The sequence below is a fragment of the Saccopteryx leptura genome, chromosome 3, assembly GCF_036850995.1.
Source record: "Saccopteryx leptura isolate mSacLep1 chromosome 3, mSacLep1_pri_phased_curated, whole genome shotgun sequence".
NCBI classification, from domain to species: Eukaryota; Metazoa; Chordata; class Mammalia; order Chiroptera; family Emballonuridae; genus Saccopteryx; species Saccopteryx leptura.
In genome coordinates, this window is record NC_089505.1 from 262,780,378 (window position 1) to 262,797,106 (window position 16,729).

The 16,729-nt window shown below is 37.3% G+C and overlaps 1 protein-coding gene across 3 annotated transcripts in view; it reads left to right on the forward strand.

Moving 5' to 3' along the window:
• Positions 1-16,729, forward strand: part of RTN4 (reticulon 4) — an 84,834-nt gene that overhangs the window by 35,552 nt on the left and 32,553 nt on the right. The window contains exon 1 of one of the 3 annotated variants that reach the window (XM_066378257.1): positions 12,976-13,209. The exons of the other annotated variants lie outside the window; for them this stretch is intronic. Coding sequence (XP_066234354.1) covers positions 13,176-13,209 — 34 coding nt within the window. The 5' untranslated portion in view covers positions 12,976-13,175. Of the gene's footprint in view, positions 1-12,975; positions 13,210-16,729 lie in introns of those variants that run through there. 3 annotated transcript variants of the gene reach the window in all.

The window sequence follows — 16,729 nt, forward strand, 5'->3', positions numbered from 1 at the left end:
AGAGAGACCTTGCTTGTATGAGTATATTTGCCATGGACTCAGGGATAGTAACTACAGCCACAGTTCAACTAGGGAGAACCAAGAGGAGAGGAAGATTTAAAGGTCAGCATTATCAAATACTAGCTCACTTCGATAAGGATTGAGAATTTATCAAAAAGGAGGGAAGATGTTGGCCTGACAGTAGCAGGTGGTATAAGTGGGCAGGGCTAAGGCTAAGGCTGAGGACTAAATGGGATTTGAGAAAATCAATACTAAATATTGACAATTGTTAAGAAGTTTGAGAGCATAGAGAGAGAGTGTTGGCAAGTGTGATAGAGAGTGTGGGGTTGAGGAAGCCCCCCCCCCCTTAAAGATTGGAGAAAAAGTGAAGTGTAATTAAAAATACAGAGAGTTAGGAGGGGAGGGGATCAGATCCAGAATTCAGGTGGAGGAGGAGGAATTTTTAAGGACTTTGTAGTAAGTAAAAGGGAAGTTATGGATGTTGATACTGCTAGGGTTTTGTGGCTGGAAGTCAAGGGATTGTTTATGCTTCTTCTTTAAAGCAGCATGTTCATTTTCTGAGAATGAACTGGAGCATGCTTGGGTGGAAAAGGTGTGAAATACCTTCTGAGTAGGGAAACAAAGGTATTGTATTGCATTAACAGCCCAGTCAGGTTGAAGGATGGTCTGAGTGTTAAAGTTACTTTTCTTCAACTGTGCCCAACAGCCTTGGTTCAGAGAAAGAAGGCAAATGCTCATATTGATTTATGGTTGTGTTTTGGCCCAATGGAAAGGCAGTGAGTGAAAGAAGTTGAGGATAATAGCAAGAGAGTAGTATGAAGTAATGGATTTGTCTAAGTTGAAGAATATAAAGAGGAGAGGAGAGGGAATTTGTAGGCAGGAGAATAGAATATCAAAGAATTCGAGGTCCAAATTAGATCTAAGAACCAAAAATAGTAGGAATAAATATGAATACCAGAATGATAGGAGGTTGTAGTCCAAATAGGATTGTGTGTGTGTTAGAGATTGAATTTTATTTATAACTCCATGTTGTTAATGATGCAGGTCTGGCCTTGAGGCAAGGGCTAAACTTGAGTAGTGTGAAGGTTGCCAGAGGTAAAAGTCTAGTAAACCATGAGGCCAACATGTTGAATTGCTCTTACATGTGACACTGAAATCACCCAGGATGATGGTATGAGGATTAGGAGCTAGGGACAAGAGACCTTGGTAAGGGACTGTGAGGCAACTGGCAGGGTGGTAGATAGAAGCATAACAAAATATAAAGAATGAGATGGCTGAATAGCTAAGACTTTTGCCCAAGGTTGTTGAAATAGTAGTCTGGAAGCAGTATTCATGAACAAGAAAGTTACTGATTTCCCTTCCTCTTCTTCAGGTATGTAGTGTATAGGAGAATAAACAGTCTTTTGTCTGAGAGTTCCACAGGAAAAGCAGTATCCTCAAGGAAGAGCAAGGTTTTAGTGAAGGGAGGTATTGCAAGAGTGTTCAATAAAGTTGAAGATGAGGGGAGATGCTTCACAGTGCATTGGAGATTTCAAACAGCACGGTCAAGTGGTTCAAGGAGAAGAATCGAGAAGCCCAAAGCAGTGTGGTAATGAGAGTGTAGTGAAGACCAAAGATTTTCATTTGATATAACATATCAAAAATCTATATTGATATTTTGGGGTAAAGTTTGTCATGAAAAAATATCAATAAGTAACCAAACTCTGCACCGTAATATCTTGCTCATTTCCCTTACAAAATCAATCTTCCCAAAATTAAAATGGCAAAAATAAAAATAGTGCAAAGAATGTCTTTGCTTTATCATTTTTGATCTCTCATTATATAGATAACTAGATACAGTTACATAAATATTTTCTTGTTTTTTCTGAACCATTTGAGGATCTGACAACAGTTAGGTCTAATTTTGATTCATTCACACCAAATTTATGATTTTTGCAAGAGAGGAAGGCGACAGAGAGAGAGATATTAAGAGTCAGGAACAATGAGCTGTCCCTGTATGTGCCCTGACGGGGAATCAAAAAGGCAACTTTTATGCATGTCCGACACTCTTAACAGAGTTAACCCGCCAGGGCGGGTTTCCTAAACCATTTGAAAGTAAGTTATATACGTTGTTTCATCCTAAATATTTCAAAAGGGGATGATATTCTCATATAACCTTAGTTCAGCATTAAGTTCATAAATTTACACTGATACGGTACTTGTTTAAAATCTACCATTTATGTTCCAGTTGTGTTAGATGACCACATAATGTCCTTCATAGTGACCTGTACTACAAAATCTAGTCTAGGGCCAAGTTCTGCATTTAGTAGTCACGTCTCTTGGTGCTTCTTTAATCCTGAACAATTCTAGTTTTTATCTCTTATGACGTTAACATATTTGAAGAGCACAGGCCCTTCTTCCTCTTCCTTTTGAATAGAATATTTTTCATTTTGCATTTGTCAGCTGTTTCTTAGTGATTAGATTGAAGTTATGGCTGCATGCAAAATTAAGAGGATGTGTAGTGCCTCTCTCACTCATGATATTATATCATATTTGGAGGTACCCACTATCCATCAGTCCCTCATAGATGGAGTTGATTTTGATCATCTGGTCAAGGAGGTCTCTGATTTCCTTATTGTATAATTAATTTTCTTCCTCTCTTATAACTTTAATAAGCAGTCTGAAAAGTGACAATTCAAGAGCATGCAAAACCATTTCTGCTCTTCATCAAAATTTCCTCCTCAATTTAGTAGCCATTGATGATTTTTGCTTGATTTAGTCTTTACCAATACATTTACAAAATGATTTTTCAATTTCCAACACTCTTACATTTATCAACCAAACCTTGACAGTCTACTGTTAACAAAAACCCTCTTTTTTCATGAATTAATGTTAATTATCAGTATGGGTCCATGGATTTCTGTCCCCCCCAATGGTTTATAATTTATTTCTGTACTTATGTTGGTTGTAAATTGTCCTAGATTTCAAGGGCCCTTCTCCCCCCCCCCCCCCACCAAAGTGAGACGTGACTCCTGCATGTGCCAGACCAGGATCCACCTGGCATGCCCACCAGGGAACGATGCTTTGCCCATATGGGGCGTTGCTCCATTTCTGCTGGAGCCATTCTAGGGCCTGAGGTGGAGGCCATGGAGCCATCCTCAGTACCCGGGCCAATTTTGCTTCCATGGACCCTTGACCGCAGGAGGGGAAGAGAGATAAAAAGGAGAGGGGGAGGGGTGGAGAAGCAGATGGGTGCTTCTCCTGTGTGTCCTGGCCAGGAATCGAACCTGGGACTTCCACACCAGGCCAACGCTCTACTGCTGAACCAACTGGCCAGGGCCTTGAGGGCCCTTCTTTAAGTTGTCTCAAGGACATGCAGCTATCCTTTTTTGGGGGTGGAGAGGGAAGCACTTCTTTGTAACATAACAATGTTATAGGCTCATCTTAAGCCTATTCTGCCCCCAGACCTGGAATCAGTCATTTCTTCAAGGATCCCTGATTCCTCTTAGTGGGGAATATATTAGAGATCAAGAGCTGGATCTGGTGGTGCTCTTTGCTGCTGTGTAGCCCTTTCAGTGGACAAAGCTAGGAAATGCTTGTACACATTCACGCTTGTATACATACGTATGTACGTACATACATACATACATACAAATCAACATAAGCATATGCACATATTGATGGAATCATGAGTTCACACAGATACCTCCAATTTCAGTCCATTCCCAGAGGATTACTTCTTTCTTTCCTCATTTCATATTTGTATGTTCTTCTATAGTGAAAACTAGTTCCTAACCCACCAATATTACACTGACTTAATTTTCTAAAAATTTTATTTATTGATTTTTTTTAGAGAGAGGAGAGAGACAGAGAAAAAAAGAAAGAAAGAAAGAAAAAGAAAGAAAGAAAAAGAGAAAAGAGAATCAGGAAGCATCAACTCATAGTAGTTCCTTCCTGCATGTGCCTGGACTGGGCAAGCCCAGGGTTTTGAACTGGTGACTTCAACACTCCAGGCCTGTGCCACCACAGGTCAGGCATCATTTGCTTAATTTTTTTTAACACTTTTATTTTTATTTTTTTATTTTTTGTATTTTTCTGAAGTTGGAAACAGGGAGGCAGTCATACAGACTCCCGCATGCGCCTGACCGGGATCCACCCGGCATGCCCACCAGGGGGTGATGCTCTGCCCATCTGGGGCGTCGCTCTGTTGCATCCAGAGCCATTCTAGCACCTGAAGCAGAGGCCACAGAGCCATCCCCAGCGCCTGGGCCAACTTTGCTCCAGTGGAGCCTTGGCTGCGGGAGGGGAAGATAGAGACAGAGAGGAAGGAGAGGGGGAGGGGTGGAGAAGCAGATGGGCGCTTCTCCTGTGTGCCCTGGCCGGGAATCAAACCCAGGACTCCTGCACGCCAGGCCGACGCTCTACCGCTGAGCCAACCGGCCAGGGCCTGCTTAATTTTTTAATACATCTAAAACAGTTTTAGAATGTTTTCTAATATGATTATACACATAAGAAAAGAATTCAGGATATTTTTGCAAATCTCATCTTCCAACCTTGCCTAAGACTGAATGCATATCATCAAATGCAAGTTACTTGGGTAAGTCCCCCCGCCGTGCCTTCTCCCTTTCTGGCTGTCAGTGAGGTGGTAATGTTCATTTTGAAATGCAGTTGGATTAATTTGTTTCAGTTTGCTTTTCATTTTAGGATTTCTTTCTCTCTAGGAGGTTTTTAGTTGAGAATTTTGAAAGTCTGAGAAAAGAACCTGAATTCTCATTTTACCTGGAAAAGGGAGATTGCCATTTTTGAAAAATCTAAGCACCAAGCACTTGTACATACTCATGGCATTTAGTCTTCACCAACTGGGAAAGAGGAACCATTTTATGATGACATAACCTAAGACTAGGGATGTGAAGTAATTTTCCATAAGTTACATAGTTAGCACAATTATATAGTTAGCACAATACTTTTGAGCTTCTGCAGTGGTCTAGACATTGGGCTCTTACTTAAATTAGTTCTTATACAATTCCACAAAGATCTTTTTTCTAACAGGTTAGAAACTGGGATTCCAGCCTAGGTTTTGTCCCCTTCTCAGTTTCCCATTTTGGAATGAGCAGTTTTGTCCTAAATTTAGCTGATAACCAAGGTGCTGCTGCTTTTATTACATACCTGTTCTGTTGGGGGCAATAAGCAATGCAAGACATTTGTAAAAAGTCAAGAAAGTTGGTTAGCCTGTACCTTTTCTCACGTGGTCTTCCATAGGTAGGATCTCAGAATGAGGCTGACGTTCTGTTGCTTCCTGGGGAGATTGAATAACCCTGTTGTGATGGACAACTGCCATGTTGTTGGTAGTTCGCTGGTCAAGAAAGGCGCTAACGTCCCCAAACCACTGAGAGCTAGACCTTGTGATGGTGATTCCTTAATATATGTATGTTGGTTGCTTACTTTGCCACCAATGCCCAAGATATTTTCAATTCATAATCAAAATGTAGGTTGTGTTTTGCTGACCTGTTGGAACTATTGGTGAGTGAAGTGTAAACCAAGAAGCTGATTATTTATTTATTTATTGTACTTAAACTGTGGTATCTGGGAATAAGTAGTATTGCCATAATAAAGAACTCACTTAAAAAGGGCCCTTTTACCTAGGTAAGAACTAAAAATTGCTTGACCAGGCAGTGGTGCAGTGGATAGAGCGTCAGACTAGGATGCTTAGGATCCAGGTTCAAGACCCCGAGATTGCCAGCTTGAGTGCAGGCTCATCTGGCTTGAGCAAAAAGCTCACCAGCTTGGACCCAAGGTCGCTGGCTTGAGCAAGGGGTTACTCGGTCTGCTGAAGGCCCGCGGTCAAGGCACATATGAGAAAGTAGTCAATGAACAACTAAGGTGTCGCAACGAAAAACTGATGATTGGTGCTTCTCATCTCTTTCTGTTCCTGTCTGTCTGTCCCTATCTGTCCCTCTCTCTGACTCTCTCTCTGTCCCTGTAAAAAAAAAAATAAATAAAAATTATCTTTGCAAATTTATATATATAATATTTATATATAATATACCATATTTTTCACTCTATAAGACTCACTTTTCCCCCCCAGAAGTGTAGGGAAAAATGCCCGTGTGTCTCATGGAGCGAAAAATACAGTATAATATTTTAAATCTGTTCATAAATAAGAGCTTTTTTTGATGGTGTTTATTACTTAAACATTTTTCTTATATTACTTAAAAATTTTACTATATAGCCTTTAAACTTTCTCACTAAAGAATTGTAGATATAAGGTTTAATCTTTTTTTCTTCTTTAAGCGAGAAGCAGGAAGGCAGAGAGACAGACTCCTGCATGCAGCATCCCCCAGCCCCCTACTGGACAATGCTCTGCCCATCTGGGGTGTTTCTCCATGGATCAATTGGAGCTATTTTAGCACCGAAGCAGTCCAGGGAACCATTCTCATCACCTGGGGCCAACTTGCTCCAACTGAGCTATGGCTGCTGAGCCATGGCTATGGGAGAGGAAGAGAGAGAGAGAGAGAGAGAGAGAGAGAGAAGGGAGAGGGGGAAAGGGAAGGGGAAGGAGAAGGGGAAGGGGAAGAGAAACAGATGGTCACTTCTCCTGTGTGCCCTGACCGAGAATTGAACCTGGGACTTCCATATGCTGGGCAGATGCTCTACCACTGAGTCAACTGGCCAGGGCCAGGTTTAATATTTTGATTAAAATATTTTTAGTGAGCATATTATTAACAGTTTTTTAATAATTATTAGTTGGGCCCTGGCCGGTTGGCTCAGCGGTAGAGCATCGGCCTAGCGTGCGGAGGACCCGGGTTCGATTCCCGGCCAGGGCACACAGGAGAAGCGCCCATTTGCTTCTCCACCCCTCCGCCGCGCCTTCCTCTCTGTCTCTCTCTTCCCCTCCTGCAGCCAAGGCTCCATTGGAGCAAAGATGGCCCGAGCGCTGGGAATGGCTCTGTGGCCTCTGCCTCAGGCGCTAGAGTGGCTCTGGTTGCAACATGGCGACGCCCAGGATGGGCAGGGCATCGCCCCCTGGTGGGCAGAGCATCGCCCCATGGTGGGCGTGCAGGATGGATCCCGGTCGGGCGCATGCGGGAGTCTGACTGTCTCTCCCTGTTTCCAGCTTCAGAAAAAATGCAAAAAAAAAAAAAAAAATTATTAGTTGGACTTTGATTATGACTGTGAGCAGTTTATCTGATATAAGCAATTAAGTATTCATAAAAAATTAAAATGTGTAATTGATTAATACCTTTAATTGGAAGACTTTTAGTAAATGTACAATGTAGCTAAATTAGAAACTGACTATTGTTAATAAAGGAACTCATTATATTTTCTTAAATATGTGGCATTGTCAGTAGTTGAGGATTCATTTAGTGCTTACTGTGGGCTTAATACAGATTGAAAATAAACATAAAATATTTATTTTTTTAATCTACCATGAAAGATAGATACTACTAAATATAAACATAGTTGAAAGAACTATTATCTTGAGCATTTTACAGACCTTAGTTCTTCTAATCCTGGTTTTAATGCTTATTAGCTGTCTGATCTTGGGCAAATATGTCAGTTTTAGTAGTTAGACTCTCTCAAGGATCTGCTAACTATCAGCAAATTCAGGGAAACAGAATATGAAGCAGTCTGAAGTACTAAATGCTCACTGTAAATGCTGAAAAGTAGAAAAAATATTGAGATAAAAATAATTTGTAATTGTATTGTCCAGACATAATCATTGTTAATATTTTAGAACATGCTCTTTTAGTCTGTATTCTGTGCATATGTATACTTTACAAATGTACTGAAAAATAAGTGTTTTACCAGACTGGGATTATACTTTACATATTGTTTATAACTTTTTAAAAAGTTAGTAATATCTAATGGTAACTTTTCTATATCTTTTTTTTTTTAACTTTTCTATATCTTTATTCCTCTGCTGTATGACTTTTTTAATGCTTTAATAGCATTAAGCTATTCCTTGGTATTGACTGTATACTGTAATTTAACAAATTAGTTGGCTGTTGTTGGACCCTTAGATTTTCAACTTTTTAATTTATAAGTAGTTCTGTTACTAACCTCTTTATATTCAAATATGGGTTACATATCTCTGAATTATTCTTTCCCATAAATCACTAGAGATAAAACCCTAGGTACATGGGTATGAAGTGCAGTGATAGTAAGTCTTCTGGTTTCAAGTAGATATGTAGTGCTTTTTGCTAGAGTCACTTATTATAATTTAGTTATGTATTCATTTAGATGTTCAGTACTTGCCATTTAAAAAATCTTTTTGTTTGATAGGTTCAAGTGGTATGTTGCTGTTTTGATCTTTGATTAGTAGTGAAGGTAACATGTTCCATATACTTATTGGCTATTTGGGGTATTTTGTGAATTGCCTGTTCATATCTTTTGCCCATTTTTAAATTTAGATGTTCATCTCTGATTTTGAGAGTTCCTTATACACAAAGGATGTAAGCTCTTGTCATGTTAGTTTTCCCTCAGTTTTCTAAAGATTATTTATTTTGCTTTACATTTCAGTGGTCATTTTAAATTTTCAGATAGGAAAATCTGTAACTATGATTTATAGATTCATTTTTACATTTCTGATTTATTTAAAATTGATTTTGAATTCTGGTCAGAGATAATTTAATCTCACATGCTCTTTTGGTGGTGAAGTTGTTTTCCTATTCCCATCATACTTTGGTCTAGTTTCCTAGTACCAGTAAATAATCCTAGGGAACAAAGATTACAGGGAACACAGAAAATAGAACACTGCCAGGCTGCGTGCCTTGGGTCGGACAACCGATTGTGCTCTGGGTGTTGGTGCCATCTAGTGTTGCAGATAGAAAATGAGGTCTGTGGAATGCTGTATAAGTGGCCATATAGAATATATTCAGTTGGACAGAGAAATTTAGTGAGTTGTGAATATTTGCTTCTCATTAAAAATGACTTTATAAAAGGATTTTGAACCTTGACACATTGTACTGAAACAAATGCTAGAATCATGCTGTTACAAACATTATGAAATAACCTTCAAGATTCCTCCAAACCTGTGTACTTTAATGAAAACTTAAAGGTTTTAAGGTTTCAGAGCCTAAAAATTATTGATTTTTAAATTCCAAATTTAAAAATGCTTTGGCTCTTTTGAAACATCTGTCTGTTTATTTTAGATAATACAAGAAGTCAGCTTTTTTTTAGTTCTCATTGAATATCACTTTTAATTTCTTTCTATGGATTTTAATATTCATTTTTTAGCAACATGAAATTGTTTAGGCTAAAATGCTCATTTTTTTGCCATTTTAACTTGTATTGTCACTCATTTTTTAGACTAAAGTATATATTTCTGCATGTCTCATGGTTCAATTCAGTAGCTAATGTTGAACTGCTATAATTTAGTCCATAGAGGGCATTACATTACAGCATATTAAACATTGGTGTTCTAATATTAATACTTTCCAGTAATGAGACATATGGTTAATTTCATACTTCAGATTAAATTTTGAAATAGGGTCAAAAATACTGTATAGTTATAATTGTTTATTTTTTAAAATGCTATTTTCTACTGCTGAAAGTGGAAATAATTATTTTCTCTATCAAAAATTGTATGTAAGCAACCCTCAATTTAGAGTAGTGCTTTAAATCAAAATGACTGCATCTTTCCACTTTATTTCCTTTTATCCCTAAACATTGTAAAGAAAACAAAGCAAAACGAAACCTGAGCTTTTCTGGAGATCAGAAGAAGAGGAAGGAAAGAAATGGAGAGGAAAGAATATTGGTATAACTGTCTAGGCAGAAAGAACTACAGCTTACATATTGCTGCCTATTCCAAGATACAGCCTTCTGATGTCTGCAGTCCTGCCACTGCCATACAAACAAACCAAACACACACACACACACACACACGCACGCACGCACGCACACACAATGTGAGGGGGTTGTAGAGAAAGGAGTTTTTTTATTCTTTCATAGGAATTGATATAATCATGTAATTTTTCTACTAATAAGGTAAGTGTACTATGAAAATGAGAGTTCTGATTTGAGATAAGAGGTTAAGAGAAAGAATAGAAATTTTAGAGCATGGTTAGGAGTTGGGGATGTCTTGAGGAATTGTTTCTCATTGGTTTTTGTCATGCTTGGGGGAAGTACTTGGGATAATGGGTGTTGGGGAGTGGAAATTTGCCTAGCGAGAACTTTGAACACAGTTTATTTCAAAAGTTTTGTGTAAGGCTGATTGTGAATTCAGTAACAGGAGACTATTTCCTCCCTCCCCCTTCCAGTAATATGCAGTAGGACATCAGAATTTAGACAGCCCTTTATTAATTTGCATTAAAGCTCTCTTCTGTTGTCCCCACCTTTGGAATCCTCCCTTTTCAGAGGAAATAGCCTCCCAAATAATCAGAGTGCTGTTTTGCACATTAGGATGTATCTGTTTTATTTGAAAATTGTCATTGAAAAAAAATTTTATTAAATATTTGAAGGAAAACAAAATAAATGTATTGTTTTTTTTAAACAGATTTAGGTCCTTTCTTTTCCAAGGAAGTTAGGATTTAATGTGGCATAGGAATTATATAAACTACCAATATATAAATTTTTCTCAGCTGGAGAATAAGAACTATATACCAAAGAACAATAATTTGAGTGTGTATAGGCACTTCTGATTCAAAACGTATTGGGTTATTGCCTAGAATTAGATGGCTTATTGTATGGGTTACTTAGATGTGTTTTCAGGGCCATCTCCCCTTGTAGTACTGTAATTTTTAGCATAATAATACTAATGGTACATAGCTAGCACTTGCATAGGACCTACTTTTTGTCAGGCACTGTCCTACGGCCTTTTGCTTTCACTAATTCATTTGATCCTTACAGTAAGCATAGCCCACATGGCTTTATATTTTTAATTTGTCTCATCAAAATTCAAATTCAGGCACTTTTTGCTTAGTTTACCAAACTTAAAACAACTCTAGTTTTAAACTTTTCTAAGAAAGAAATGGGCAAAATGTCAGTTAATTTATATGAATTAGTTTTCCCTGTAAGCTTAATAGCCTAAATTGCAAAGCCTGTATAAACTAAAGAATTAGGTATCACTATGTAAGATCAAATTTCCAGAACTCCTATCTTCCAAGGGAGCTATTAAATATATTTAATGTTTCGATGAATAGGTATTATTACACATTCTTGCCCTCTTGGACTATTTTTTTATATATATTTTTAAGATTTTTATTGATTTTACAGAGGGAGAGCAGAGAGGGGGCGGGAGGAGCACAAAGTATCAACTCGTAGTTACTTCACTTTAGTTGTTCATTGATTGCTTGTCACATGTGCCTTGACCCAGCAAGCCAGGGCTTGGAACTGGTGACCTCAACGTTCCAGGTCGACACATTATCCACTGTGCCACCGCAAGCCAGGCATTGCACTATTTTTTAAAATTGTCAAATGAAGTAACAGAAGATATGAATAATATAAATTGTAAATACCCCTTATCTCAAGAAATCTTTTTATCCCCTCTCCTGTTAGTTTAGTAATCTCTGACTTGAAAACTGTTTTTGAATGCTTTATTCTAATGCTAAAATAATTATTGGCCTTTCATTTTATGGGATTCATTATTAGGAAATATTTTGTACTTACTGAATAGTTTTGGATTTGAAACTGTTGTATCTAGGGGCCAAACATATTCAGCTATGATATGATTTGGTGACAGGTTTCTCAAATATCACATTATGCAAGGGTCCCGTGAATAAAGTTTAAAGTTAAATATTAACTCTTGAGCAGAGAATAGTGGACTCTCTTTAAAAATTGCTTTGCTTTATTCAAGTTTAAAGTTAGGCAGATAGGCTACTTCTAATATTAAGGATTTTGTAGGGTTTTGCAGCTCACACAGTTTTACAGCAAGATCGAGAAAATATTATACCTATTTAATGTTGCCGTGTCATCTTGAGAAATATGTCCTTTTGTATGTACATAGGCTGTATATCTTATACTTCATACCACATATTTTAAAATATTTTAGCTTATTTGTCATGATGTATGGCCTATTCTGCATTGGAATTAATGCCAATTTTATACAGTTGAACATAAATTTTAGAAATTCTGTACACAGATTTGTTTTTATCAGTAAAATTTAATTTGGTCATATATCATTTTCCCAGGGCAGATGATATAGTTAACATGTGAATTTTCTCTTCAAGTTCAGAATCTATTAATAGTTTCTGCAGTGATGTCTAATATTTATTGAAAGATTGAGTTAGAGCAGGTGATGATCTAGAATAAGTGTATATTTGTAACTGAATTTCCATAATTATAGAAGAAGAAAAAATAGCGTTGCATTAGGAAGATGAGATTGTTGCAATTGAATAAAAACTTTTTTTCTATTAAAGTACCATATACTAAATAAATAATTTGACTTTGTGGTTCTCTGCTTATACTCTCATAGGGGTGCAAAATGCTGAATGCTTTAAACCTTAATAAACTTAGGAGAAAGTATAAAGAGATGCATTTTCCTGACTTGAAATACAAGCTATTACCCTTGAAATAAAAGCTATTGCAGCTTTTCTGTTGGTATGCATAGCGATAATTGGGCAGATTATGATGAGGTGGATGGTCAGAAGAAATATTTAAGGACTAGGGTAACTTTTTAATATTCTTAATAGAAATCTTACTGAGCCTTGAAAATTATGTGGTAATGTATTTCTATGAATAAGCTTTGCAGTCAGTCCATTTTTATCTTAAAAGGTAACAACTGATTTTAGAGTTTTAAATGTAACTGAAAACCGCAGTATAGTTTACCCATCTCTCAAAACAAAACAAAACCAAGAACTGTACGTGGCCTTAAGTGTACTTCAAATACATTTCATTGGTTAGCTGCTAAAAGAGAAACCCTCTTGTCTTTCCTTTGTTTTGGTAGGCTGCCCTTCCCCCCTGCAAAAGTGGCTCCATTTGGTTTGAGCAGCAAGCAAAGGGACTAGAACAATAAACGGAAGGAAGGCAGTAGTGCCTGAGTATTAGTAGCCTAGTTACAGATTGCACTGCGTCAGACGCTCCACACCCAGAAGACGTCAGGTGACCAGACTTGCTGCAGTTGTGCAGTAGAGGAGACTGCAGGCTTCGGTTGAGGAAACGGCTATTTCATGTCTCAGGGGGTAGATTTTTGCAGTTACAGCTCTTCTGTTGGTATGCATAATTGATAATTGCATCTGGAGGGCAGATCGTGACAAGAGATGGACGGTCAGAAGAAAAATTGGAAGGAAAAGGGTATATCTGCTTTTTAATCTTCTATTTAGTTTTTTTTGGCCAGCAGTACATTTCTAGGAGTACGCTTTGCAATTTAAACTGGAGTGAAAGGGAAACCTGTGAAAGGTTTAAGAGGAAAGGATTAAAACAGCTATTACAAATGTGTTTTTACATTGGGTTTTGTATGAGAAAATATGCTGTTCTGTTTTATTAGCATTTGATTTAGTCATAGCAATCCTATAGTTGATGAGGTTCTATTTAATTCCATTTTTAAAAGTACAGTTTCAATGTATATTTCATCTGTTGGTCATTTTGGTGTGATAAGTCTACTTAGCTATATTTGTATTCCACAATGACGTATTTTCTGTGACTAAGTATTTTTTTAAAAAGCAGACTTGGTGTAGTTGAAATCCTATCCAAAGGCTTGTAGGTAGCAAGATACTGCATTTGCACTAAGCCTGTTTTCTTCTTTGAGAATCTTATTGAGCCTTTAAAATTACCAGCCTCCTTTTAATTATATTTTTGTATATCTTGAAAACATTAAAGTGCATACACGGTAGTTTGCAATGCATGTCTATATTTAAATCACTAACCTTTGTCCTCGTAATAATCATTGATCTTGATCCTCTTTCCTCTCCCTTGAAAGCCTATCCTTTCAATTCTCAGTGGATCATTGTGTAAGAATGTAAGCCCATAACTGGTAAAATATTGACTCTAATGAATATTTTAAAAGTATTATGTAGGTGGTTAAATGTGCCATTTAAAAATATAGAAAATATTTTGTGGATATCTGACCACAAAATATAAGTTATCTCAAGATTTATTAGAGCTATTAAGTAATTCAAGTAGACATTCCACACAAGCAGTTTTTTTCTGGAGACATTCAACATTTATAATTTAAAAAATCCTTCTACAGCAGAATGCCAGCAGGATTGGTCATAATGATTCTAAAAGCAACATGGGGAGCTAATTCCAGTAACCTTTACAATATCCTTAAAAAATTTGTTCAATAAGGAAATGTGGGGAAAATTTGAGTTTAATATTGAGTTAATATTGAGATATAACGTACAGAATTGAAAATAACACAGCGTTGCATTTTTACCTTTATGGTCTCTTTACATGTGAATTTGATAAAAAAGATTTTCCTTTCTTCATCCTTCTGAACATTATATTGCAAAGTGAAAGGTGAATTGATGCACTAGTTTTTGATAAATAAAAAATAGTAGTAATATTTAAAAATAGGTGGAAAGTCACATCAGAGTCTATTCTGCAGCTATTAAGGCTCTATAGTAATAAGTCTTAAACCATTTAATAAAACTTTCTAAGTTCTTGCTGAACTAATTAAAGGTATGTTGTGACAGGAAAAATTAAGATCCAGAGTAGTCCATATTATACTAGATATTCATTTTATTTTTAGGCACTATATATAAAATCAGATTCACTCTTTGTATTTTTCTGAAGTGAGAAGTGGGGAGGCTGACAGACTCCCACATGCGCCCAACCAGGATCCACCCTGCATGCCCACCAGGGGGCGGTGCTCTGCCCATCTGGGGCATCGCTCCATTGCAACCGGAGCCGTTCCAGCGCCTGAGGCCGAGGCCATGGAGCCATCCTCAGCGCCCAGGCCAACTTTGCTCCAATGGAGCCTTGACTGCAGGAGGGGAAGAGAGAGGCAGAGAGAAAGGAGAAGGGGGAAGGGTGGAAAATCAGGTGGGCACTTCTCCTGTGTGCCCTACTGAGAATTGAACCCAGGACTACCACACGCTGGGCCTATGCTCTACTGCTGAGCCAGACGACTAGGGCTCAGATTTACTCTTAAATATCTCTAGGGAGCCTCATTTTGTATGTAAATCTAATGGACTAATATTTTTTAGTGTTTGTCTTTGGCTTTTCTGCTTGGTAAGACTAACTTTACTGATTTTTCTGATTCATTGGTGAAGTTATATTTTAGTATTTTATCAGCAGCTAATTTTAATGTAGATTATAGGTTAGGACTTAAATGGAAATCAGTGAGAAGCTGAAGCTGAGAGAATTTTTTCCGCATTTTATGAAAAGTATGTGACAATAGAGGAAAGAATCTAATCTAGGCTCTAGGTATACTTTAAGATGTATATTTAGGTCCATTTTTTTTTTACCCTCCCTGTGCCCTGCCCCCTTAAGCGCCATAATTGAAACACAGCCAGCCCTCTAATGGCGGTGAAGTGTAAAGATATAAAAGAAGTAAGAGATACTCTGATTTCAGTGTTTAAAATCATTTGGGATTTTTGGGGTTTATTTCAATGATTAACTAGTTTTTAAGACATTTTAATCTTTCAGGCTAAGACCAATACTAATAATTTGTATTTTTTTACATTTTTTTAATCTTAGATATTCTATTGTTCTTAGCAAGATATTTATAAAAAAAGAAATCGACATAGTACTTGATTATTGGGATTATGTGGAAAGCATTGATTAAGACAGTCAAAAGGTTTTGAAGAGCTCAAAATAAGGAATGGGTAGATTTGAGGATTTGGGTTGGTAGAAGAATGATGTAACCACTAAACATGGTATTAACGGAGACACTGAGTAGAGCTTTCTGGATAGGACAGAACACGGGATGGGGCAAAAGTAGGTTTACAGTTATGAGTTTGGGAAACAGTTTATTCTTGTATTTATTAATTACTGTGTTATTTTCCATAGGAATAACTGTAAACCTACTTTTGCCCCACTCTCTATAGGACAGTATTTGAAAGATAAGATTGGTATGGTTAAAAAATAGAGAGGATTTGTAAGATCTAGGTCAGGTTTACTCCAACTTCACTGAAGATGAGAATCACCTAGTGCTTCTTAAAAAAACAGATTCCTCTGATTATACTCAGACCTACCAAATCAGGCAGGGCCTGGCAGTCTGTATACTATGCTGCCTGGTGTAATTCATGTTATAATCAGGCAAATTTAGGAAATATCGATGAAGGTTTTAAAGTTTCTGTTCTGGTATGTTTTGATTTTGGCCGGAGTAAGACACTTGCTCTTTTGGGTCTCGGTTTCCTTGTGGGCATGATTTCCAGGCTTCCAGTTTTAATGTTCTCTGGTTCTATAAAGATATTCTGGACCAGACTGCAGAAGATATTGGTTTTTGGACTTTATCATAAAGGAAGTAAAAGAGCCCTTGGAAGTTTTAAAGTAGAGAGTAATAAAATGATAGATTTGAAAGACTGGTCTGGGGTGCTGTGTGAAATAACTTGGATAGAACTCAGAGACAGAATGTACCCGTATTTAAAGCAAATAGTGCCTGAACTTGGCCTGAAATAGGAATGAAAAGGAAATGACAGATTTGAGAAAGAAAGAGTACTTGACATAGATCTGTGGGACTAGGGTGAGGGAGAGGGACTCAAAGGACAACACGAAATTTCTGTCAGTGAAACACTGGCAATGCTAATATATCGCATATTAGTATTTGTAGAAGTAGAGTTAAAAGTTAGGTAGAAATGATGTCAGGTTCAGTTTTAGAAACTTCAGATAAGAAGTAGTGATAGAACATCTCTGCAGCTCAGAGAAATGA